This window comes from Fusarium graminearum, chromosome 1 (assembly GCF_000240135.3).
Source record: "Fusarium graminearum PH-1 chromosome 1, whole genome shotgun sequence".
NCBI classification, from domain to species: Eukaryota; Fungi; Ascomycota; class Sordariomycetes; order Hypocreales; family Nectriaceae; genus Fusarium; species Fusarium graminearum.
The window spans coordinates 8,815,105-8,840,684 of record NC_026474.1 but is presented as its reverse complement, the minus strand read 5'-3'; the positions used below and the strand labels follow the sequence as shown (position 1 = coordinate 8,840,684).

Below are 25,580 nucleotides of genomic sequence, written 5' to 3'. Positions count from 1 at the left end.
GCCATGAAGAAGAAGGCTGGTGCCAGGATATAAAGGATATTAGTACTCTGGCAGTCTTGACAGAGAAACACAAACAAAGGATGTTAGATACTACAATGATCTTCAGCAGTAGTGTTATTCGTTGTTTTTGCATTCCGGTATTGAAGTAAACAAGTGTGCTGTACTCAATGGTAATACAATCCGATTTATATCTAACTTAGAAATGCATCGCGCATGTTTCTCAAACGGTGATCGTACAGCATGCCCTTGCTACCTCACCAAAGCTCGCAAATGGGACTCTTCTTTGTGCAACTGAAAGCCTTGTTGAACTCGGCAGAGTTCTTCAAAGGTAGCAGGGCTCTGGCAGCACTGGGAGCGTGTACGTCCGCCTCAAGAAGTTGTAAAGCGTACTTGGGCTGAATCCTCGAGCACCAGGTCTGACCCCATTTTAGAAAGAACAGTTGCTCGTGTGAGAACTTCTCTAGGCCTGGTAGATTTTTGTCTACTCCTTTATCTTTGACCTGATTTTTCCAGGCTGCAAAACCTGACACGACACCACCGGCATCGGCGATGTTTTCGGGCAAAGTCAGGCTTCCGTTAACGGGGAGAGCTGTTCCATCGGGTGCCTCGATGGTGAAGTTGCTGTACTGCTCGACGAAGCACTTTGTTTGGTTCACAAAGGCTTCTTCTGACTCCTTGTCCCACCATGACGTCTTGTTTCCCGTCTTGTCGTACATGTACCCCTGACTATCGAAGCCGTGTGTGATCTCATGACCAACAATGCTACCTGCACCTCCGTAGTTGATGTAGTCGGGGTACCCCGGGTCGAAAATGGGAGCCTGGAGGTACCCTGCCAGTAGACCGATCTCGTTCCGGGTCGGAGCGTAGTATGCGTTGGCCTTAAGAGTGGTCATGACAAGTTGGCCTCTGCTGTATGGCTCGGCAAGGCTCTTCCATTGTTTGGAGATCTTGGACCTTGCGAATGCTAAGGCATTTAGGACAAGAGATGGCTTGATTTCGACATCGGAGTAGTACTTCTCAATAGCAATGGGATCCATAGGGTTAGGGTCTGTAGGAAGTCCAATCATCTTTTGCATAGCCTCGATCTTCTCAAGTGCGGCTTCCTTGACCTTTGCAGTTGCCCATTTACGCGTCTTGATGCGATCTGAGAAAGCCTCCTTGATATAGTCGACCATTTCTGAGGCTGTCTTGATCTTATCTGGGCCAAAGTTCTTATCCACGAAGAAGCGAGTAAGAATCCAGGTTAAACCATGAGGACCCACGGTTGCTTCAGCAATGGGAATGCTGACGATCCAGTCTACTCCCCGATCCAGCAGGGTAACACATTTTCTCCAGCGAGGTCTGGGGCTTTCTGGGTCTTTTCCTTGTAGTTTGGATTGAAAGTCGTTGTAGGCGTTGGTCAAGTCATGCTCGATGTAAGGTGACACGGAGGATATCATCTTCCATACAAAGTACGCCTGTACTGTTTCAGTCGGTGTCTGGGAGATGATTTGAGACATGTTCGTGAAGTAGGAAGGATAAAGAGTGTTAACCGTTCCTTTCCAGTTCTTGGGGGCAAGCTTCTTGATCACCCCCTCGTAGTCGAGGTTGGGGGCCAGCTTCTTCAAATTCCCTGCAGGAACGTCATCAGAAGCTTCATTTTCCAGGCTCCACGCCCAAGCGATTACGAGCTTCATCTGAAACAAGTAGATAGATCCTGCAAGTTCGGTGGCAGTTGTGTTGCTGAGCTTAAAAGGATATGTAGCCCTGAGCAGGGCAGAGGTTATTTCCATCAACTCTGCCTCGCCTTCTTCTGTATTCGGCAATCGCAGTGCCTGGAATAGAGGTGGAGAGATTCCTAGAACAACTTCTTCTGGGTCGTACTCATTCTGCGAGACAAACATATGTTGGAAAGTTCCAATCCCATAGCTTTCGAATGTTGCTAATGTCTCTGTCAAAGCAGAAGAATTCGTGTTCGTGTTGGATGCACCAGTAGGGTATAACTCTACGACCGTTCTAACAACTTCCGACAGGACATTGAGACCTTGTTCCTCAAGCGCCGTATAGTTCTGACAAACTTGATAAGCCTCCTGGATTTTGGCAAGGTTTCTCTTATCCGCCTTGGTCTGCTCCTTGGTCAAGTTGACAGTGATATATCCAGCGTCTTCACCAGTAGGATATGGATCTTCGAGTATTCTTCTCGCCAGTATGTATGTTTGTTCTTGGGAGGCTGTGATGCCGTATATAGTGTCCTCGCCTTGGGGGATATCGTGATATTCAGCCCAGTTGCCACAGGCATCTAGGGTTGTTAGGGTTGGACTTATATGATGGTTATTGTGACTTACACTGCTCAAAGTCTTCACATGGGTCAATTTTGGTGTAGTTTAATGCCATACTCTGTTTCATGTCTGCGGCAAGTTGAAGACATGCTGTAGATGTACAGAGATTGCTCGCTGGGTTGGGTGCCATGGTGGCGGGTAGACACGAAAGACAGGCCCTGGGCGTGTTCTCGGCAAATGGGGGTATCGGAGGGCTTGAGTCAGGATGAGAGATAAATAATCTGTGTGGTGTTGAAGACAACTGATGGTATGATGTCGAGAAACGATCTACATATAAACAAAAGACTGGCTCCCTCCTCCCATCCATCCTGTCTCTACTATATACCCACAGTATCATGGTGATGCTGTAAGCACTAAATCGTCCAGGCTGTCCTTGGTGGATAGATATATGGCCCCCAAGAAAACCCATCGGCAGCCTATCGCGTTCGCCCTGCCATGGATCCTTAACCGCCTGGCTTCAAAGTTCCCTGGCCAAAGTTCCTCCCGAGGAAGCAAGGTAGTTACAATGTCAACTGATACATCAAGTCTGACTGTGCAGTATATCTAGTCCAAGTCTCTGAGCATTGCGGGGCAATTCTATACAGGATACAACAAGGTCGAAAGATCATCGGTGAAAGTCCAATGGAGTTTGTTGGCGTTTCTAAGCCATGGCTGAGCCTTGTTAGACAGCGGCCGGTGTCAGCTTGTATTTATTTCCCGATTGGCTGCCCTAGCTTAGTCCAAAACGTGTTTGCTTACTCTAAAATAATGTTGCCATAAATAAGTCATGTAAGATCCTTGGCTGTCTTGTTCGCTGGCTTGAGAACGTGTGGTGTTTAATCACTTGACCTCTCAACTAACGACACGAACTTTCGCATACAACGTGCACGATACGGAAAGGTACTTCGGTACGGCAAGTCTGAAAATGAACATATGATTCTCTGATCTATGGACTATTGCATGGCCCCTAACTTCATGACAAAGGCCAATAGTCCTACGGGAGCGAACAAGTGGCTATGCACAACGCAGTTCTTCAGGTGGATTCGTCTCGGCGTCTGATGAATGAGTTCCTGTCATGATACCCAAATAGGACAATTATTCCGCTCAAGAGCGGTCATGGAATAAGAAGCTTGCTGCGGCACATAAGCAGTCCTTGATAGATCAGGTATTTGGGAGCCTGGTCTGCCCCAGGACACATAGTAAACGTCACAGCCCCCCCCCAAATCAATCATCAAAATACATCATGGCTCTAAGACATCATTCACTTGAAATAATTCTAGCATTAATATAACCGATCAACCTGAACCTCATTGTTGATGATATTGACTATTTCGCCACAAAGATGTCCCAGAGATACATTTAAATGTGTAGAATGTGTTCGTGTTTCATTTCGCTAATTTTCATTTTGTTGCTCCGTGATGTTCAAGACCCAAATCTGCATTCGCTTACATGCAAAACAAGTACAAAGAAAACGACATCATCTATACCATGACTGGTTCAACAGATGAGACAGGCATGTTCGACATAGCCATTGGTATCATGTAAGGGCCCAATGCTGAGGATAAGATGCTAGCGATGTTGCGAGCCATGTCTGACTTCTTACCCAAGCACCAAAGTGCCTTCGTACAGTCCTCACACCTGCGCACCACATTCATGACGCTGGGTGTCTCCAGAGGTATGTGTTCGTGTCTAACCTTCTCTTCCGCCTCAGTAAGAAGTAGAATAGCGGCTTTGGTAAACGCCCTGATGAGGATCATAGTCCATGGTTCCGTCAAAATGGACCCCTCGACGACTGCGAAGTGAAGATCCGAGATGCCGGTTCCGGGTACATCGCCAGCTCGAGGGCATGTCGAGACTCGAGCGAGGTCTGAAAGAATAGCCGCACTATCTCGGCGAAGACTGGCCACTACATTGGCTGCGTGACGGACTTGGGTCGAATAATCCAAGCCCAACTTATTCTCGTCGACAAGCTCAATCAGGTCTGCCATTAGGAGAGCAGCACAGTGGAAATGGGCCACCACACACACAAACCAACTTTGGATGAGTGTTGGAACAGAGTCATATTGTTCGACCAGATCTCGGAAGAAGGCGCCGTAGCTTACGTTCCAATGCTTATAAACAGCCATTGCGTTTGAAATGACCTTCTCAACTGGTTCGCCACGGTATCGACTCCTAATCGTGTTCTGAAGGTATGAGACATGTCGGAACAGGATGACCTTGATAGGCGCAGCAGTGACAACACCCTTGGAGGCAGCATCATACGAGCAAGGCCAACGGAGGACACCCTCCTTGTTTTCGCGAACGAAAAGCTCCGCCCACCATCGAGTGTCCTGTGGTCGATACTCAATGTTGTAGGATTCATTCTCTGGATGGTCAGGGTACGTCGGGTCATGGTGACACTCCTCATCCGAAACAACTACAGGCCGGCCGTTCATAGATGACGATACTGTGTCGAACATGACTGTCATCCAGTACACCAGGCCAATGGTACCTTTGTCTTCCTCGCTCAGAGCCTCTGCAGCAGTCGCCTTCTCTAACCCGAGAGAGCTTCCAGATACATCGAGAACGCCTGTCTCTCGCGCCTCATACTGAAACTTGAGAGCATGCATCTTTCTTGCAGCTCGTTCCATGAAAACAGGCGGACCTTCCGCGGCGATGATTTCGCTGAGCTGAGAAGCAATTGATCCCTCTCCTGAAGCGATAGGGCTTTCGCCATCAAAGTTACTCGTGCTGTAAGGCCCATCGTTGTTGTCTTCGTCATCCCTTGGTTTCTGCGCCAAACCCATTATCAGATCCGCACAGACCACACGGAAGCACTCCATGTCGGAACAGTCCTGCAGAGCCCTTTTGGCTTGAGCCCAGAAGGTCTTTTGGAGCGTCCGGTCGAAATCCTCATTGATGTCGTCAAATTCTGACCGCATGCTATCCATTTGCGTCAGGCTTTGTGGAAACCTGTCTCGCTCACGCTGACTACCTTGAGCCCACTGCGTCGCGAACGCCATGATGGCCAAATGCAACGCCTTTGAAGCAGCCCGATCATCTGATTTGCTTAATCGAATCAACTTCGTCGCCTGTGCCTGCTTATCAAGTTGAATGACTCGTCGATATATCCTGTTGTCTTGCTGTTTCGGTTGGCCGACACTCAATCCCTCAAAGTGAGATGCTAGCCAACTAACACCATTGTTTGATTGTCGAGTGATAGTATTAGGCTTATAAGGGCATGTTTCTTCCGACAGCCAGCAAGACAGCGCATGTTCCAAAACGTCATGGTATATCCTCATCAAATTGTCTGAAATCATGTTGTTGTTCGTCTTCGTCATCATATTGTGTGTTACTGAGAAGGGCGAGATGGAAGTGCTATAGCTTCGTGCCAAACTTTCCGGATAACGTCGTACACTTAAAGATCTAGATGAGATGTCGCTTTCGTATGAATTGGAGGCTGAGGGAGAAGGCTGGAAAGGAACGTCACTGCCAACTGATTGAGTCTGGAATAGAGGCCACCCATTGTCAACATTCTCCTCCTCTATCGTTTGATGTCGTGAGTGCAAGGCTTGGCTTGTAAGCTCTGTAGGCGGCGTTAAGTCCATATGACTCGGGTGCCCTGATGTTGAATGAGGCTCGAAGCTCTGGAAGACGCTATTGTGAAGGCTGGCATCAAATGCGGTCGGGTCGAAGACGCCATTGCCGGGCATGGCATCGAAGGTAGTATGAGGGAAAGAAGGGAAGTTGCCGAAGCCGGTTGTGTCCATTGGTCCCCAGCAACTCAAGTCATGTGTCGTCGGAGGCGCCTGTAACATATCGAGCAAGGCAGTTGCGTTGACGTCAAGCGGTTGGGTCGGAAGGGGAGCCTGAGCCGGCGCAGGTCCGGGCTGCTGTTGAGGGCGCGGCCGTTGACGCTTGGCCTTTGTGCGCGATTGGTCGGGTACGCGGCGAGGGTTGGCACCGTTCTGAGAGGCAGCATCAGGGTTGGCATTGGTGTTGGTGTTGGCAGCGGCCGGGCCGGTCTGTAGTTGAGCTCGAACCCAGTGGAATGTACATTGTTTGCGAGTGCGAAGGCAGTATGAACATCGTAAAGCCCTAGAATCAATCTCATCTGTGAGTTCGCAAAGGTCCACCGGTTAGCATCGTCGACGTTGTGAAAAGACGATGAGGGGAAGGACAAGGGGAAACAGGACCAAGAAACGTAGTTACAACTTACCAAGGTGCTCTTCAGCAAGAGAGGCTCCGCTAGCACTTTCGGACCCGTTGCGAAGCCTCTCTGAGTTACGCTGAATGTCCCATAGCGACGGCGCATCGCATGCCCGTTTGGCCTTGCGACACTGGTCGCACGAACGGTTCTGGCGTCTCATTGTGAAGGCGAATTAGAATGCGATGAACAGCAACGAAAGCCAGGGTATGAGTAAGATGGTGTATCAAGCCGTGCAGCGTCGCGTCGAAAGCAGAGCGGCAGCGACGGCGCCCAGATAGGGAAAAGGCGAAACGGATATAACGAAAATGAAGATTTTATTTATAAGTATATGTTGGTGGAGATGTTATAGGTAAGATTGAGATTGAGATGAGACTGAAGGAAGCGAACGAAGACGAAGCTTGGGGAAGGGGCCCAAAAATGGATGAATGAATGAGATTGGATTTGCCGCACCTTCAAACTCAGCCCCGCGCTGGTGAAGCCCCTAACCAGCCAATGGAGAGGAATGAGCAGGCAGTGAATGGAATTTTAGGACCCTTTACAACGGGCCAGATGCACCCCCAAGAGCCACTAAAGTGCTGACCCAGCAGCACATCCTCCAGGGCCAACAGGCGCCATCGACCAGCAAGGAGATAGCCCTGAAGCCCTGGGCTGTAGCGGGCATGCTCCGCTTTTCCGACCGGAGTTTGACTCTCCCCCGCATCGGGCTAAACTGTTCAGGTACTAGAAGGAGCCTATTGAGAGCGAGTATTCGTCCCATGAAAGAAACCCGACCTCATACCTTGGTTCTTCTGTAGGATCGCCATACGAAAATGACACGGCACCTGCATCACATCGCATCGCATCGCATTGCCTGAAGAATATTTCCCAGGACCCAAGCTGCCAAGCACTAGGACTCGGAGGTTCAAGGCCCCCTTCCCTGGCGAAGATCTTTTGGACACGTCAAGTAAGGATGAACCTGCAGCCTGTTTGTCTTCACTGCATGGGATCTAACTCAACACAACAGCTATACCCCAACGACTTTGCAGCTGCATATATTTGCATCGGCTCGACTTTCTGACCCAACCTCCTGTTCAGTACATGCCATGACTGCGACCCGGAATCATCGGAAAAGGATCCGCCGTATTGTCTCTCTCAACACCTCGATTCCATTCTGAACTGTCTTGCCGACTCCGCTTGAGGATCTTCCAGCTCCCAGAGATGGGTCATTCCCCATTGGGTTCTAGTTGATACTCTTTGTCCTAGTGGCCAAGGCTCCTTGGCCCACTGGACTCAACTAGACTCGATGAAAGGGGGGCAGCCCAGACTTGCTAACTAGGTATGAGTTGTGCCAATGACAAATGATAACATTGCCGGGTCAGTCCAAGAAGAGAAATCTAATTGAAGATTGATTAGGGAAAGAATGGCTTCAAAAGCTCATCACCTCAAACCTACAAGCGCTTATGCCGGTGATAGCAGTTTGGTAGCTTTCACCAGACAGACGACATTATTCCAAACTCGGATTATGCCTCAGAACGAGAGATTTTATTTTTCTTTACCGGGTTCTTTGACAGAAGAAACGAGAAAAAGAAACAACTCAAGGTTCCCTAGCACATCCCCCTCCACAAGGGGATTTAATGCACGTCGCGTGCACATCCATAACCAATCGCAAAACACATTGACAACCCTGTCATGACCTGAACATTCGATAAGCCCTAAGTTAACAGGGATCAGTCTGGAGCATCTGCAAAGTCGGTGATTGCAACTGATGTACGTTTTCCGTCGCAACTACTTCTCAACACCAGAGCATACCAGAGGCCGAGATGCTATTCCCAAGCTTCGACCCGACCCACCAGTTTGGTATATGGTATCCACGATGGCTCGCCTATCTTGCAACCCAAACTCATTATCGATCTTAGGTCTTCTGACCTGGCTGAAACCTACTCAGGTTTGTGTCGTTCGAGTCTCAGCCGTGAATTTCCGCAGAAGTGATTGATTTAGCGCGCTTGCTCCACTGACCTTGTCTTGTCTCAGTACTTAGTGTGAGCCTCATGTATATATGATGTGCTAAAGTGCGCCCAACATGTGACGATGAATGATAACGATATTGTTGCCCGCAGGCACTTGTTCAGAGGGAAGCGAGATGTTTTATTCTGCACATATACCAGTGTCTCCACGCACAAGCTCAGCTGGACGCACGTCAACACAGAAGCATTGATTTATACACAATGAAACAAGACGGAAGAGCTTAAGAGGTGTTCCCTCCACTGCCTCTTCCTCAAGACTCCGCACCTGGGTCCAAGCTTCGTTACAAGCCTCGCCAAGTACTGCTAGGACAAACGCTTCAATGGTCCTGTCTTAACGGTCTGACGTTTGCACCGGCAGGTCTGTCTAGTTCAAGCCGAGTCAAGTCGATCACGAAACTAGGGTCGCCTCATTAATGTAATGATGCCGCCAGCCATCGTTACCAGGCTATCTATCAATCATGATTATTGTCGAATTCGACGTCGTTTCATGTCAAAGTTCATTCGTCCTCAAGCTGATAAAATCTTGCGGACCTCTTCTCTCTCAAGAAGCAAGAAACATGAAGCTAACAGCCTCAACCTACTCCAACATCTGAGGCTGATTGCCACTAACCAACGCACAATACAATCACTACGTAACAACGGAAATAGCTTGAAAGGCTTACTCTAGCTCCGAGTCAGCTTCTCAATAACAATGCGCCGCGTAATCCAATGTTCATAAATCACTGCTAGTTGACAAGCTATATTGGACTCTTCCACAGTGTGGCTCCACAATCCACCGCCAGCTGCGGGGGAGAAAATCCGGGGTGCATATTCATTGCTAAGATATTTCCGCAGGGCATATCCGCCATATTTACTCTGTACAATACGAGAGATGATGTATCATTGCGATATTAGCACGATATTCGCGATACAGTATACGTAGAAGCAAAGGCATACCGGTACATCATCAATAGCGTTCAATCTCTCACTGATGAATAATATTCCTCTTAGACACCGCCAGGACCGTTGGGTCGACTTTCATGTCCAGGGTCCAGGCTCTTCCAGCTAAAGTGTCACGTAGCCCGATCAGGGGGGTATGGCGCTCATTGAGTTGCGTTCTAAATAAGCCTCGCTGTCTGGTTACGGGATAATGTTTGCGATGCTTTCCTTCTAGACTGCCCTCCTTTTCAAAGGCTAAAGATCCATCAATCCTATTCAGGCTATGGCTAGTCTAATGAGACGCTTCAACACCCTCCCAGTGAGTTCGGTGTGATTTTCGCCGAAACATGGTTGCTTTATGGTAACGCTGAGACATACTGTGTGCATTGACAGGGACCGATGTTGATATTGCCGTTTGAGGCTGCGAATCGTGATCGCGGTTGAGATGCGAAGGTGCTTCGATCGTGATGAGACTGTACTGTTGCCGGTCAATCAAATATGCCAAAATACACTTCCACTGCCATTAAGAGCAACGTCATTAACTCGGTTGTACTGAAGGTGCAACTGTGTCTCCAAGAACTCACGGTTCTCGGTGAGTATCAGAACATTTATCGTCCAAAAGTAAATACCCAGGTATAACCGGATTTACTGAAAGTTCCTCCAAGTCGCATAGATTAGTACTATTTCTGTCTTATGCTGTGGTCTTAATGGTCATATTCTGACATTCTGAGGCCGCCATGGTCTTTTCCATCAAGTACTTGACAGGCGTCTTCAAGCATCACAATTCCGACACATCTTACATGCAGACACTCCGGCTAGGGGACATCATCCCACTGGTTGTCCCATTATATGACGCTCCAATACAACATTGGGCAACCGAAGTTGAATTATCCTGTTTCCATTCGCTGTTGGTGCTGTACTGTAGGATCGTAGTAATTTCCGTCCGCATTCTCATTTTCTGACCAACAATGTGACATTGTCACATATGCATGCATGAGTTAAGTGTCATGAGAGATACCAACCAACACGAGTGCCAACCGTGGGGGCAGCGTAGTATGAGCTCTCGTATGCAACATTGACAAAGCGATTGCAGAATCTGATGGGGCCGGAAATGTGGGAATCGGCCTGTTTTTGTGAGACCATGTATGCGTAAGTACTTATAGTTGTCTGTTTGTTAAAAATTCGCTCAATTCCGGACCAAGGTTGTTCGGATTGTGAGCGCTACAATCACAAGCACTCTTTAATGACGCCATCACAAATACATCACTCCCATCAAGTACAATCAAGATAATAATCAGAAGCGTACATGTATTTATTGGTTCGTAAATGTCTCCCAAAAGCAGACACAAAGATACATGGTCAGGTCAAGTCTTTATCCTCGACGCATTCGACCCCATCAGCGACGTGACGGACTTTGTGCAACTCAAGAGATACTGAGCGCCGTGACTACCTTGGAAGTGCCTCATCAGCCATTAATCGGCCTGGGCGGTTTTGGGTATACCTTCATGCTACCACTCCACTCTGGCTCATTGTCCGTCTGTTTTCCAAATCCACGCGATCGGTTTCGTTACCACGTCTTCAGCTTGCGGCACTCTGGATCAGCGACACGTTGTCTCCCTTCAACAGAATTTGACCTTTGATAATGTTAGTATACAGTAAAGACAGGGGGTTGGGTTCCAGCATACCGAGAGGTCTCCGGGATTCCTTGTCGTTGGTCTTGGTAATTTGCTTGACCTCCACGGCATCGTCGATTACCAGGTTCATGAACTCATCGAAACCCTGTGAAACGTTAGAAGTTGTTATTTGCGAATGGTTCTGCATGTACTAACTCTGATCTTGCCCTCGATGCGGATAGAGAGCTGCTCGTACAGCCAGACGCTGACCGTTGCGTGCTGCGATAGTTAGCAGGAGTCCTCGTTATCGAACGCCGTGGTTCGCTTCCGCCTTATAGACCACGACAACATAATAGAATCCCATTTCGCAGCATGGTGGGGAGATGCGGCACTGTTGTAGCGTTGGGGATGAAGAACAGTTTTGCAGTCGTTCAATCCTGGCCCAGCCGATTCAGAATAACTCTATCCCCGAGCTCAAACCGTATTGAAATATCACCCTTGAACTATTCAGATCCCCGTTCGTATTCATCATTAATACCGAAAATCGCAGGATTCGGGATAATATTGTGTTTTCGAGATCCATCGGCGGTCAAGCGTTTCGGCGATCGACGGCGTAGAAAAGGAACGGTAAAGACTCACTGATTGAAGAAGCTTGAAGATGAAGTTGCTAGGATTCCATCAGTACACCGTCTCCAAGATTCAGCGAACAAACAATCGCGTCGCGAGGGAAGCTTCAAAAGGCTTACATAGGAGGAACGAGAACACGGCGACCACCGCCACCACCGCGACCAGTCATTTTGATGTGTATAAGCGCAAAGAGCCGTAGGTCTAGAGAATGGCGGAGCTGTCGCTACGCTAAGGATCGGGATCGAAGTTGAGGGATAGCGATGTTTCGACTGTTTGATCACCACGATTCTGGCTGTCGCAAGATTCCGACGTGGGAGCTCTGAACGCGAACCCAAAATCTTGGCGGAGGTGGAGCAATATTTATCCGAGTAACTCACTCGGGTAGGCTAGCGACACCACAAGACAAGATCTAGGGTTGGGATAAAGGTATCTGAAGTTTGTTAGGATATTTTCAATCGTGTCGGCCATGAGACACTCTAATAGTGACAGAAAACAGGCAGACTTCGCAATAAGTTCACATCTCTTAGCCTTACATCGCTACAACTGTATAAAAAAAAATTTTTTGTCAAAATACAACGCTTGGGTTTCACAAGTCTCCTGCACTCTCGTTTTCATCATCAGCGGTGGGCTCCAACTCGTTCGGCATAAAATCTGCTTTGAAGTCATGATACCAAAACAACAGCAATTCTAGGACAAGGTTCCAACATGATCGTCTCGCGCCTTGGGATTCCATTGAAGTACTGACACTTGGAGCATCGACATCTGAAGTAACGAGAGCGTGCTGAGCACCGGGAGTCAATCTGAGTGTCGATGTGTCGGGAGTTTCAAGGATAGGTTGGGAAAAGCGACTGAAGCTTGGTTCGAAGCGCTCGATCGCGACCTTTCCTGCAGCGAATGCTTGCTCTTTAGGCTTGATGAGGCCGAATCTTTCCAATAATTCCTTGCGACACCGATATATTTCCAAGGGCGACCTACTCTGATTGAATTCCCGGAGCTTATACTGATAAAGATTTTTAGGACGATTCTTGATCCCTGGATTGATGAAGAGCAATTCCAACCTGCGAACCGATGTCGGGCTCAGATACTCGCCGTCGCTGTCAGTAGGGACAATATCTATCTTGGACTTGAGGCACTCCCAAGGATCTTCATCAATTTCGTATGGAAAGCCAGTCAGCTCGCCCTCCTGAAGTCGTATGTCTTCTTTAGCAAGGTCTTTAAATAAACCGATCGGGATCTCGTATGCGTCTTCGTAGAACAATCTCCCCGGGTGTAAAATTGGGGGCATCGCGTCGCAGACTGCATGGAATCTCAGAATGAACAGTTGTAAGGCTGTCAAGTGAGAAAATAGTGGCCAGAAGGGCACAAGTGCATGCAGATGATATGTGTGATCATTGTAGACTTCGATGTTGAGGACAGTCAAGTGCTTGGTGTTGAGTTCGTAGAGCTTGAAGACAGGAGGTAGAGGGCAGCTTAACGCATACTATGCTCTGGTCGGGACATCTAGTCCAATTTCTCGATGCATTCCCTCGCTAATTTTCAGCAAGGCGAAATATACCTCATGCCGAGAAAAAAATCGACTGGCGGTTGGATAAGGATTCCGCAACATTGACATAATGTAGCGTTCAAGGAACGTTTCATAAAGTCCGGGCATCGGAACGTGGACAAGCTGCGCCGGATACTCCATCTTGTTCGCTCCCGCCTCTTTTTAAGGAGGCGAGGAAATTGACAAGAGAGAACGATGTTATAACAAGAGGGTGACAAGTGGCCATAGGGTCTCCAAGGATACAAACAGATGATGATACTGGGTGTATGATGTTGTGCGGGATGATAGTAGTTGAGAGTTTGGGCGCTCGTATTAGGAAGCGAGGACTAGCAATTGACCATGGATGCTAAGGTATGTTGTGTCTTCTTTCTCTTTCCTTGCTGCATGGTTTAATAAAGAGACATGTGGAAGCGGGTATGCATATGCATTTGATACACATGCTGCCTTCGAGCTGGAAGGGAAAGAACGAATTCCACAAGGTGCTCGTTACGATCTCGTACATTAGGTAGGTAGGTAGGTTATTAAGGTACCTACTAGTAGTTCCCAATGGGTGTTTAATGCTATTCACTTCATTGAGAAATACTATGAAGGTCCGCATCTCCGTGCCTGACATACTCACGAGTGTTGAACTGACTTGTGCATGTTACCTTTGGCAAGAGAGCATATTCCGCAACCACATTACAGGCTCATTTCCCTCAAACCCTCCATAGAATACAGGTAGCCCGGAATTACATATCAATGGATTGTCGCAGTGTCGATATTAGAAAAATCACATATGATACGAAGAGAAGAAGCATTGGAGAGGGGTTTGAACTCGATAAAATGATAAGCGGGTAAGAAATAACAGAAATGGTATATAGTAAGGCCGTAACACATAAGAAATCTATAGTAGGTACAGAGAAACCGTAGAGACGTAGCCAACGTAGCTCATGTCCAGCATGAATCCAATCATCCATCGTATACAAATGCGCCGATCCAGTACCCGAGATTAACACCTCTACCTATAGAAAGATAACAATATATCCAAGGAAAACAATCAAGGCCAATCCAACACCAGGTCTCGTCGTAAACGCACCACCTTCCTCCTTAATAACCTCATCTTTGAACTGACCCTTCACATTGCCCCTAGGCCAGTACTCGCAGACCAGATACCACCCCTTTTCGCCGCACAACTTTCTCCCACATCCAACAGTGGTGGTATCCTTCCAGACAAGTTGTGTGAAGTGGCCCGTCTCTTCACCAAACTTGGCATCGTCAAAGTCGTACTTGTCCCGCTCATCGCCCCATGCCTCAATGCTAGCCGTGACGTTGGGATAACCTATAGCGAGGTTCTCGCCATATGGACCGCCCGAGTGTTCAAATGCGCAGTCGTCGAGATCACTGAGGTAGTCTGATGCGAACTTCTCGAGTGTCTTGTTCCACTTTAGATCTGTAGCGTTGTGCTCTTCCCGGTAGAAATTTGTGCTGTTGAGGACGGCTGATGTGAAGGTGTCTTTGTCTTTCCATTCTGGCTCGTTGGAGGGGATGGATACTGGTGCCGTGATTGTAACGACATCTGCAGCAAGGCTGGAGCCAATGAGTAAAGATAAAAGGGGAAGTAAAATGTGCTTCATGATGATAAATATGTGTTTGGGAGTACCAGGTGTTTGTGTAAGTGGTTTCACAACGTGTGTAGCCGCCTTGGCAGGTAGCTATATATACAAGGCAGGGCACCAATTGAAGCAAAATCACAAGCGTTGCCGTTGTTATTTTTTGTTATAGGAAGACTTTTTCACGATAGAGCACACGAATAACTACAGAATATAACCAACGACTCTTTGTCTTCTCAGCTTGGTTTTTCTTCATCTTGGCCTTGGAATGGGCCTCTATGACGTATGCTCGTTCGACCAATAGCTGTACAGCACATAGCTCAACTAACCTGGACTGGGTTGGTGACGAAGGACAAGGCTGGGCATTTTTGTTATCTATCGTCAATATCACTATGATTCAAGATTTTGGATTGGGATGGGAGTAAAGATGGACAATATATCAGAGTGAAACATTTAGTGGAGGGTAGTCAGTTTCTTTAGCAGTCCAAACTTATGCACATCAACTGTTAGCCAGTTCAGTTGACAACTGAGACGGAGGCGAACTGGCGGGGTGGGCATTCCTCGATCGGCCACTATAACAACACCTATTAACGTGAACTACAGTATGGTTCGATAGTTGTGATGACTGATATCCATCCGATTGAACAATCGCACAGCTGATGGGATGTTGGTTGGTACTGTCTTTACATCACGGTAAAGCCTCCAAACCCCCACGCGATTGGCGCTGGCGATGCGCCTAGAGAAAAGGTGACAGAAAAGTAGACATCTGAGTGCAAAGGTTCAAAAATAAATGGCGCAAAACCTCGTCTACCCAGGCAAAAGCTGACCTGATAATTTCGTTTCTTGTCTCTTACCAGTCATGTTTTCCAATGCCTGGCGATTGACGATACAAGGTAAACGGTAGCATATCAAGCTGCAAGCCAAGTCCGATAGCAGGTAGAGAAAGTGTGAGTCACAAGCTGATTAGTACCGTTTCTCTTGTACCGTACCTAGGTATGTATCTGTTTCTTTTGTTTGTCGATTTGTTTCTAATTATGTTTGCTGTTCCCTCAATCTCTCTCATCCAATCCCAGTCCCACCTGTGCGCGTAAGTCGTCGACTAATAACGCACTCGTGCGGATTCTAGTGGTCCCTTTTCCCTTTTATTATCACAGCCGAGTTCTAGACTAGTCAAGATCCCACCCTGAAAGTGGGAAGCATCAGAAACGTCTTTTCTCAAACGCTGTATGGCCGAAGGCCGGTGATTAATTGAGCGATTATTCGACAACAGGCAGGTAGTAGGCAACTGTGTGACCAACAGCCTCTCGATTGACGAGTGGCTGAAAGAACAAAGATGCGCCGATCTAAGCATAAGCATGTTGTAAGCATTCTATCAGTCAGAATGTCTTACAGCAACTAACAAGTGCCGGTGTTCTTCCCGTGAGCAAGCAGCCAACGTTGAATGCTGCAACCCACAGCACATTCTCGCTTGTACGTCAAGCCGCATCGCATCGCAGATCTTTAACTTTCGAGCATCTAAATCAAGAAAACTAAAAGGCGAGAGGCGACAATGCTCCGAGCCGCGGCAGTTACAGTGAGTTCAACCAAGTTACAGTGCCATTCAACCATCCAATGTTTCCCAAACTCGACTGCATTGCATCTGTTTCCAAGTAATTCGTCATGCTTGATGCCACAACAAGGTTCTGGACCATCCACACCCCCAAAAGAAAACTGTAGAAGCAAAACAAAAACAAAAAATCAAAAATCAAAAAAATCAATTAACTTTCAAGAGATGATTGAGACGATAATGGTTGGTGATTCGCCCAAAGTCTTGGAGACCCTGCTGATCATCCCAACGTAGGTGGTAGATCTCTTAGGTTTAGAGTACACAACGCCAGCACGCCTAAAGGACTTTACCCGAGTTTGGTATCCATCGATCGAACTTTCTTGGCCTGGGTTGCATACTGCTGTAAACCAAGTTTTTTTCTTCTCGTCTTCCTTATAGTAGTAACCTTTTCCGTGAACGCCACCCTCGCGCTCTCGCCACTTTAGAACAACTCAGCCCGTCAGTCGATATGTACTGCCTGCAGACTGTACGACCTGCAGTAGAGACTCGTTTGACTGAACAAGAAAGCCGAAGCTCCCCTTGTAGTTGTATTTCTTGTCCTCCTGCAGAGCGAGCATCACACCTCCAAAAGAGCAAGAAGAGGCATCCCGTCGACATTACATTACGTACGTTCCTTGTTGAAGCATTGCCGAATGTGATAAGCTTCGTTTCTGCAAGATTGGCTCCCCCGGCCCGAAGATTAGCCATGCATTTCCATTTCACTTGATGCCGGGGTAATCATTGGTCTGCTGATTGAACTCTTGTTCGGGCCACCACGATTGCTTCCAACAGCCGTTTCTAACCACTACGGAATATCTTCCGCTTGTCAAACGAGGCACCAGATAGTAGTTGGCCTCAGCTAATGATTTACAGTTCTCAGCACGGACAAGATGGTTTGCCATGTGTCGATAATGACTTGTTATCAAATTATTCTCCAAATCTCGGCCCATCCTCGTGGCGCAAAAGCAAAGAGTTCTTCAGAACTAACTAGGATGACAGGTTCTGTAATTAATCACATACGGTACAGCACTGTAAAAATAACTCACAGGGACCTCTGGATCACCGTTCAACTTCCTGGACAGGAAAACGCCACAAGGCCCGCCGTTCATGGGCAAACTCAAAATATCTCGTGGGTGTGGCAGCCCCTGCAGGGTCCCGAGGGTCTTGTACGGTCTGGTCTGTCTAGCAGGAATACATTTGACTATCCTGTCCTATTCACACTCCTGCTTCATGACTTGGTGATGCTTCAATAGCGCAACGCAAATGAATCATACTGAACGATGATGCTCCACATAACTTGGTGTTGTTTGCCGTGTTTGTTGCAGTACTGCACTGCTAGACTGCTTCTTTTCTTGGTCTGTTTGCAGAAATGGTGTAACCCATTGATATTGATAACAGTAGAATATCCGTTAGCTTACCGACCCCGTGGTCTAGTTAGTTGGAGTTTCTAGCGTAGGCCTCGTCGCCTTGGCCTCTTTCTAGACCACCTCCATCAGAGATCCAAGCAAACACCAGGTTTGACCTCGAGGATGCCGATAACAACATGGAGATGTAATCTAGCTGGTTTTTCGGACAAGCACGGACGCCATGGCGAAGGTACCCACTAGATAATCCTGGGCTCATCATCGACGAAGCCATCCTCATCCAGCGCAAGCAATTCTGCATTTTGATTAGCCAAAGGTTAGCTCCATTCGTGGGGCTTCCGCGAGAGCCTCAATTACGGCAATAAGAACAGAATGGGTTTGCCCGTCAGCTGGGTAGCATTCTAACTCTGGCTTTGCTCTGTTTGCGAGCCAGCCGGCAGACTCCTATTGCTTAGTTCGTGATCCGAACTGGGGCGTCGAAACAGTTTTCACCCAGTCCTCAGGTCTAGCCACCAATGAGAAAGTTGGCCTGCGTAATCAATCCTTTGGAGCTTACGATTTGTGGCTGCCAAGCTTACTCGTAACGTGCACTAAAATCGAGGGAACAGGCAATGAATATCAGAAGAAAAGAAAGGACCGCCGCAGCATCCGGAGACGTGTCGAGGCGGGCGTAGGAGAGAGCGCTGATCAAGGTGCTGCTGGCTAAGGCTGTCTTGGTTAGCTAGCCTCTGTTGAGAGATCAGCCATATTGCTGTCTCGTCTCGGGCCTTCATCTCCAGGTCCTGTCACGTCCTCCAGTACGACGCCGCAAACGGCAAAATCTGGGGAAGTCAGGGATGAGCTGCTGGTGGATGGTGTGTGCGCCGTCAACAACAAGGGGCCGGCCCTGCTAACGCACCAGTCCGACTCTCCCCAGACCAGGGGTTACAGTAGCAAGCGGCCCCCCCAGATTTCATTTCTCTAGGCCAGCTAGCCAGGTCTTGGTCCGTTCGATTCGTTCTCGTGGGAGCCAGACTCCGCTAAACGGGATTTGGGGTAGCCACGGTACTATGTCTGCAGGCGTCTTTGCTCTGGAAGTACAGTGCGAAGGCCAGTTCAGCCAATTGTCCGAATGGTGAAGAGGTCGACAAGTGGCGTGCAGGGATTGGGATAGACGAGGATTGGAGGAAAGGGCGTAGAGAAGGGAGGGAAAAACGTGGAAGAAATGGTCAAACTCCTCGTTGGTCAATCCCAACAGCTGGTCTCACACGCATAAACGCGTGGTGTGGCAGACCTTTCCTGTTGTTTCGCAAATGTGAAAGAAAGAATATCCAAAAGGCTGACGGTTTCTCACAGAGGGTGAATTATTTGCCGGTACTAAGCGTTTGTTGAGCAACGGCTCGCTCATTGACCAGTATAGCTTGGGATCATAGATAGCGAGCGTCATGGTGATTTAATTCTAACTCAAAAACAAACCGACATCGCTCTCTTTCTCGCTCTTTTTTCAAAACTGTAACCAATCGTAAATCGTCAAATGGATAAGCATCAATCCCAAAGGGGTTGCAGAAGCCTCGAGCTGTGGGCCGATGCTGCACCTGACCTTTTTTTGTTCTTGGATCCATGGAGATATGCCTCTTTTTGGACCTAACATTCTGGGGTTTGAGTGATGTCTCGATGAATGCTTGACCTGCTGTCCGTGATGTATAGTGACAACAGGAGTTTGCCAGAAGCAAGTCATTAAAATGAACGCGGCGCAGGATGTACCTATTGGTGATATGCTTGGTCTCTTCTCCAAATTCCTAGGGCTGATGCTGTACTGTGTCGAATTCTATTTCAACAAAGTAAAGTCTCCGATTGTAGACGGATTGTATTGGATTGAATTGGAGATTCCTTGGAGAGCTCTTCCAGGGACCAAAATGCCCAGCACCATTATAATGGGGTACTGTATCATCCATCAAAGGTTCCTGCTTTGTTGATACTTGGCCAGTGCTCTCCGACAGGTTCCTTAAATGATGATTCCCCTGCCGCGAAGGGTTACATGTTGAATTAACAAGTCCTTATTTGTTGGACGACGACATTGGCTTGGCTCTCGTTTGTGAGATAGTGGATCGCATCTGCAATGCATTGAGATTTGTTCCGATTAGTTGATTCCACTCCAGGCTGCTAGCCTAGGCTAGCAGCTCATCGACAGGAGAGAAGAAACAACTGAGACATGAAAAGAAGCAGTGCTAGTTCATAATAGATAGGACTTGTCATAACGGATGTGGGACGCCAGGCGGAGACTCAACCGGAGCAGTGAGTTTACGTCTTTTCACGCCCAGTCTTCAGTACAGTGCACTGCGTGCAGTAAATGGTACGTACTCGTCAGGTTTCTCCACCATGAATAATGCTTGATACATACATACATCTCGGGGGGCTGTGCAGCGGGAAGACAGGGGCAAGGATCGCTCTGCTACCAGAAGTGTCAATGCGTTGAAGCACAGAGCGAGATAGCGATTTGGGGAAGCTCTGTAGTGCGTGAATGACGTTCCTATCTCACCACCAACTGGCCAGGAGCCTCTAGCGAAAGCTGCCGACCGTTGACAGCTCAAGTGTTTATGGCGCAAAGCCGCTTATTGCAGCACTCGACAGGTAAAATTTTTTTCCTAATACCAATGTCAGGACTGAGGAAATTCTGTATTCTTCAAAGACATGCCAGTCTCTTTGAATCGGCATTGATTGATTTCAGGTGAATCAGAGGCTGAGAAACAGCTTCTGGTAAACTGCATGATTTACAGATACCGCACCTCGATTACTGTGCCTCTCTATAGTACACTGTACCCTCCAAAAGAATCAGTCGTGCTTACGGACATACATGTCCCCGAAGCCCGTCGCGTTTGATGGTTGTGTTCCTGGATTCTCGGTGAACTAGCTGATCAATTGGAGTAAAGATGACTTGAGGCTATGTGCCATGCCGTTCAACATGGAACGAACAAGGGACGGACAGGGTCGCCCATTTCCTTGTGTTCGGCGTGGCAAGAAGGTCCTGTGACTGCAGTAGTAGCGGATATGGCATGGCATGGCTCGTGGTGTGTTGGACAGGGATCAAGGGCTCTCTGCAATTGAAACCCCATTCGTGCTCGCATGAGAAAGAATGCCATGCGATGCGATGCCGTGCCCTGTCCATGCTAGCATTATTGTACCAAAACCATGTCCACTCAGGGCGAGCAATTCGCGGCCACAGACAGCCGCGGCGACGGGCGTTTGATGTTCATCATTTTCATCTGTCAGTGCCAGTGCCAGTGCCAGTGTCAGTGTCAGTGCCAGTCAGGTCAGCCAGTCTGTCAATCTGGCGGTGAGCAAATAACAACAAAGTATAGTTAGTACAAAACTCGGATAGTTTGCAGCCGATCGAGGTTCCGTCGACGGCAACGGGCACAAGGCCAGTTATCAGTAAAGACTGATGGACCAAGCGAGCACTAACTAATTGTTAGCAATTAGATAGAGTCCGGTCGAGAAAGTAGAGTAGCCTCATTCATCACTCCCCAGGTATGTATGGATATGGATGTTGGCCATGACCCTGGCTACCTGGCTACAGTACAACTCGACCCCTGAAATGACGCTGCAACTGGATTCGCTGCTTTTCTGGTCCCTTTGGCTTGCGTGCAGGTGGATCGGGGGCGTAGTTTTGGCAAGCATCGAGTATTGGTTCGTTCCGGTGCTCACTCTATCTGATGAGACAATAAACCAAGTGCCTAGACGATTGTAGGTAAGTTCTCCCACGATGATTTGAAGGAGAGTAAAAACACCAGGAACAAACTGAGTCGAGTATGGGTCCGATCAGGTCAGACCAGGTTCAGGATCAACTATGTATGACAAAACTGTTGGGTGATTTGTTGAAACTGGCGATAAATATCGATACTGACGAGACTCAGACTGGGACTGAGGGACCTTGTCCATGTGTGACACAACAACGTGCGGCCCCATGCCCTAACGAGACATCGAACTGAACAGACCAGAGACAGTAGAGATCAAGAGTTTGCGCACGGCGCCTTCACTTGGTTTCCATTGACGATTCATTCTGATTCTGATTCGGATTCGGATCTGAATCCAACTCAACTTAGACTGGGGCCATTTTCCAGGTCTGGAACATTAATAATATTCCTCCTGTCCAATGTAAAGAACGAATGATGCTGTGATGGGAGAATTGCATTGCTGTGATGGGCTTTTTATGAAACAGACTAGATAGTGGGTTCGTGGATCACGGCAACTTCCTCTTGGTGGTAATCAATACATCTCTTTTTGCGACATGTACGAATGTATGACCAAATCATTGGTTGGTAAGTTGCACAAAGACGAGTACGGTATTGTGTTGTACTGCGCTACAGGCCTCCTGGTTTCTGATCCAATCTGGTCCAAACCCGGACGGAATGAAGAACCCTCATGAGGCTGAACCGAACAAGGTTGAACTGTCACCGCCTGGTTTCCACAAAGAAAGTTCCGTACAACTGACAATCATCAACGAGAAGGGTCCTTGCAGTGGTTATCTGATAGAGCCTGGCTAGGGCTTGGCCGCGAACACCCTCTCGAGCTAGGTGAAACGCACGCTGGGCCTACAATTGGTTCTGATAGATGCGAAATTTCCCCTTGCTCTCATAGCAGGATGTCTGTCTGCCTCTGAGATTAGCTGCTTACTTTCAATTCTCATTACTCAATCCCTCTGTTTCTGGACGACATAGTACCTCATCAGCACCTCATCTAATAACAAGCCGATTCAAACCAACAATCAGTCTCGGTCTCAATCTGCAATACAGTGCATCACATGCCATGTCGCTATTAGGTAGGTATGCTAGGTACACTATGTCCGTGTTGGCCGAGCCGTGAGCGAAATCTACATCCGCACAGTGGCAGGTCCAAGCCCAAGCAAGCCCAGTAGAGCCCAAACCAAAGTCCAAGTCCAACTTACCAAGCAAAGCCAACCCAGGACCCTATCGACGCTAAAAACGAGGACAAATCAAATGGGCTGGACCCGCTCAGTACGACGGCTTGAGGCAATCAGCTGGCAGTTTCTCACCCAGAGGCAATTGATCGACTAATTATGGCCAAATATCTTGCAACCCGGTGTTATCGTGCGGGTACAGTACAGTTCAGCAATTCACGTTCCGAGATTATTACCGAAGTCGAGTCGAATAACCAAACTACCTACATAAAACAAGAAATCGTACTGCAAGATTGAATCATACAGGTACGTTACGTAGCGATAGAATTAGATAGTCTCTCAACTTGGCCAAAGAAGCTCTAGTTGACTAGTCCTGGCTCCAAAAGTAAAGTCGGGTAGGAAAAGCCAAGACAAGGGTCGAATGAGCAGAGCCGCTGGGCGATCATTCCATCGTCTGTGATTGTCGACGTACTGTTCTGAAGCGTCACGTACACGCCATGCCATCATTCTCAGACATAACGCAGTCTCGGGTTAATAATTGCCGCAGACAGACAGATCTAGAGTGATGCATACTTGCTCTAGAGGACGAGACTGTAGCGGGCGCTTGATATTGACATGGAACAGCTGCACGTCATCCCTTCGTTAAGCTGTTAACGACATACACATACTGTGCTGTACGTACGGGAAGTGGAAGCTCCATATTTGAGTGATTCAGTTGTATAATTGCGCGCCACTCCCTATCTTTTAATGCAGACTCTGTGGGCATCTGTCGATGGATGATGGCCTGGTAGAAAGGGTTCCCGATTGGGATATCTGCAGACCAGCGAGCGACTAAACTACTTCATAGCTGTCTGAGCCGATCCTACACTGTTGTTTCCAGACCTATTCTATCGTCATGTTGGAGCAGAATTAAGCGCTTGAGTAAAACGAGAAAGATACGAAGAGTCCAATCGACCGGAAACAGTTCTTCCATGATAGATATTGATTGTGTTTTTTGTGGTCTGAATCAAAGTTACCTAGGCCGTGCATGCTCAAGAGGCTAAACTAGACATCCATGCTGGACGCCAAGCTAAGCTACGTCTACGTCTACCTAAGCTAGCAGCTAATGTCCAAGCGATCTAAGCCTCGACCACTCGTATCTTAGACTTCAGAAACAGCCCGAGACGCCGTTCAAGGGTCCTTTCTCCCTTGAGCTTCCACCTACATTCTGCTCTACCGCACTGTTCTGTTCCGTTCTGCTCTGCCCTGCCCTGCACTGCACTGCGTATTCCATGGATGAATTGTCTCCAAAGGTTACATGCAGGCGTTTTTCTGCATCTCGGGACGCCGCAATTGCATCGTCATTCATCCCACCCCAGTAGCTACTTCGAGGCGCCTAATTCGCAGTTCCTACAGCCAGGAGCTTGCACAGTGTGTGCGTACCCGGTCAGTTCGACTTCAGCCCGCACGCAACGCAACGCAGTCCAGTCCAGTCCAGCCATCGGCCGAGGGAACGCACTTGTACTGTACTGTACTGTCCTATAAATGTTGGAGCGTCAAATGCCGTGGCAAAAGGCGGTTGCGCGGAGCGTCTACTGGGGCTCTTGCCCAATGGGCTCTTTAATGACGATACACAAAGAAGAGAGATTTGGAGTTCTAGACGGATATGTTCGTACCACAATGATGAGCGCGGTTGACTAGGACCAAGGTGTTGTTGGCCAAGCCGACAGTTAACCGTGATAGCCTCTCCAAATGGCCCTGCAATATCTGACACCGAAAAGCCCCCTGTAAATCATGATAATCACAGAAAACTGACTTTTTGATTCAGCCATGCCTCGGAAAGTCCTGTAATATGTGCATTTACCGCGTGATGCAATCATAAACCGAGTTGCTGTGCCGTATTTGTTGTCCAGGCTCGCTCCTGGAAGCATTTTGGCTTTTGCGGCAGAAGTTGCTGGGCTGCTGGGATAGATCGGCCTTTTTGTTAATCAAGGGTATCCATTGCCAGGCTTCTCCGGTCTAGGCGTGATCCATCCCACCACTACAAGCCCAACTTAAGACGCACAAAGGGTTAAGGATCCAAAAGTAACGTCGTACTCCCGACCGCTCCAAGAGTATCCACACATCCATGATTGGGAGAGGGAGGGAGTGATCTGTGAGCCGTGAGCCTCAAACCAGGACAGGACAGGCCAGCCCAGGCCAGAAAACATAACATGCTTTTTGATGACTTGATGAGATGACGCAGGTGAGGCAACTGACGACAACCTTCGGGGGCAACGAGCCCGAATCGAATTGAACTGATTGATTGATCAAGTTGAAAATGACGAATGTGGACCGGGGCACTGCTGCTGTAGAGATGCTACAGCGAATAACACAAAGAACAAACTACCACATTTTACAGTCTGCTTCTGCCCAACCTCATCAATCGCGGCTTAATTACAGCTTCCGTATCAATTCTCAAGTCCTTAGTAATGACAGCCGATAACCGCAGCTATGAAAAGAAACACGGAAACTCCCATCCTTACCTGCTATCCTTTGCCAGCTTGATCCTTTCATCTTAGTACCTTGCCTTTCTTTCTTTGCTCTGAGAAAACTACGGGAACTTGATGCGCCCCAGGGAAACGAAACGGCAGCTGGAGCCACACCCCCAAAGTCCCCAAGCCAGGCAGGTTGCCATTGAAATTCGGGCGTACAGTGCCACACACCGTGCTCTCCAGCGGCTTCCCTTGCCATCCTTGCTTGCCTGGGTCCCCCGTCTGTTCTATTCGGCACCAACCTAACCTAACCTACCTTCCTCCTTCTGCTGCACCTGCCACCACTGCCTCAAACTCTCTTTCTCTCTCACTTTCTCCAAGCAGTTGCTGCTGCTTCACTTACCTTTTTTCTCAACGACGATCTCTGAATCTGAATTGCTTCATACTATTCTTCCTCGTCAATATAACATTTCTCTCTATACATACTTAGGAGCATGATATT

At 48.1% G+C, this 25,580-nt stretch overlaps 7 protein-coding genes across 7 annotated transcripts; 1 reads left to right on the top strand and 6 right to left on the bottom strand.

The window, feature by feature from the left end:
- Positions 1-254: 254 nt before the first annotated feature.
- On the bottom strand, positions 255-2,448 carry FGSG_02748 (uncharacterized protein; the record flags this gene model as incomplete). Its single annotated transcript, XM_011320412.1, has 2 exons — positions 255-2,278; positions 2,325-2,448. The coding sequence occupies 2 exons, from the start codon at positions 2,446-2,448 to the stop codon at positions 255-257; spliced, it is 2,148 nt and encodes a 715-aa protein (XP_011318714.1).
- Positions 2,449-3,778: 1,330 nt separating this feature from the next.
- FGSG_02747 (uncharacterized protein) lies at positions 3,779-5,299 on the bottom strand (the record flags this gene model as incomplete). The annotated part of the gene is made up of 1 exon (XM_011320411.1): positions 3,779-5,299. The coding sequence occupies one exon, from the start codon at positions 5,297-5,299 to the stop codon at positions 3,779-3,781; it is 1,521 nt and encodes a 506-aa protein (XP_011318713.1).
- Positions 5,300-5,908: 609 nt separating this feature from the next.
- Positions 5,909-6,378, top strand: FGSG_12197 (uncharacterized protein; the record flags this gene model as incomplete). The annotated part of the gene is made up of 2 exons (XM_011320410.1): positions 5,909-6,002; positions 6,140-6,378. 2 exons carry the CDS (start codon positions 5,909-5,911, stop codon positions 6,376-6,378), a joined length of 333 nt encoding a protein of 110 aa, XP_011318712.1.
- Positions 6,379-10,696: 4,318 nt separating this feature from the next.
- On the bottom strand, positions 10,697-11,937 carry FGSG_02746 (uncharacterized protein). Its single transcript, XM_011320409.1, has 5 exons — positions 11,767-11,937; positions 11,660-11,687; positions 11,237-11,299; positions 11,093-11,186; positions 10,697-11,041 (listed from the first exon to the last, which is right to left on the bottom strand). Exons 1-5 carry the CDS (start codon positions 11,814-11,816, stop codon positions 10,986-10,988), a joined length of 291 nt encoding a protein of 96 aa, XP_011318711.1. The 5' UTR covers positions 11,817-11,937; the 3' UTR covers positions 10,697-10,985.
- Positions 11,938-12,233: 296 nt separating this feature from the next.
- Positions 12,234-13,331, bottom strand: FGSG_02745 (uncharacterized protein; the record flags this gene model as incomplete). The annotated part of the gene is made up of 2 exons (XM_011320408.1): positions 12,234-13,091; positions 13,203-13,331. The coding sequence occupies 2 exons, from the start codon at positions 13,329-13,331 to the stop codon at positions 12,234-12,236; spliced, it is 987 nt and encodes a 328-aa protein (XP_011318710.1).
- Positions 13,332-14,191: 860 nt separating this feature from the next.
- Positions 14,192-14,803, bottom strand: FGSG_02744 (uncharacterized protein; the record flags this gene model as incomplete). Its single annotated transcript, XM_011320407.1, has 1 exon — positions 14,192-14,803. One exon carries the CDS (start codon positions 14,801-14,803, stop codon positions 14,192-14,194), a length of 612 nt encoding a protein of 203 aa, XP_011318709.1.
- Positions 14,804-23,772: 8,969 nt separating this feature from the next.
- Positions 23,773-24,535, bottom strand: FGSG_12196 (uncharacterized protein; the record flags this gene model as incomplete). The annotated part of the gene is made up of 4 exons (XM_011320406.1): positions 23,773-23,986; positions 24,048-24,143; positions 24,281-24,389; positions 24,421-24,535. The coding sequence occupies 4 exons, from the start codon at positions 24,533-24,535 to the stop codon at positions 23,773-23,775; spliced, it is 534 nt and encodes a 177-aa protein (XP_011318708.1).
- Between the last annotated feature and the right edge of the window lie 1,045 nt (positions 24,536-25,580).

What these genes read in the sequence shown, in the direction of transcription:
- FGSG_02746 (XM_011320409.1), bottom strand. Translation starts at nt 11,816, where the DNA reads ATGACTGGTCGCGGTGGTGGCGGTGGTCGCCGTGTTCTCGTTCCTCCT. An exon ending in TCTTCAAGCTTCTTCAATCA is followed by an intron (nt 11,300 to 11,659) that starts GTGAGTCTTTAC and finishes TAACTATCGCAG; the next exon opens with CACGCAACGGTCAGCGTCTG. An exon ending in GCATCGAGGGCAAGATCAGA is followed by an intron (nt 11,187 to 11,236) that starts GTTAGTACATGC and finishes AACGTTTCACAG; the next exon opens with GGTTTCGATGAGTTCATGAA.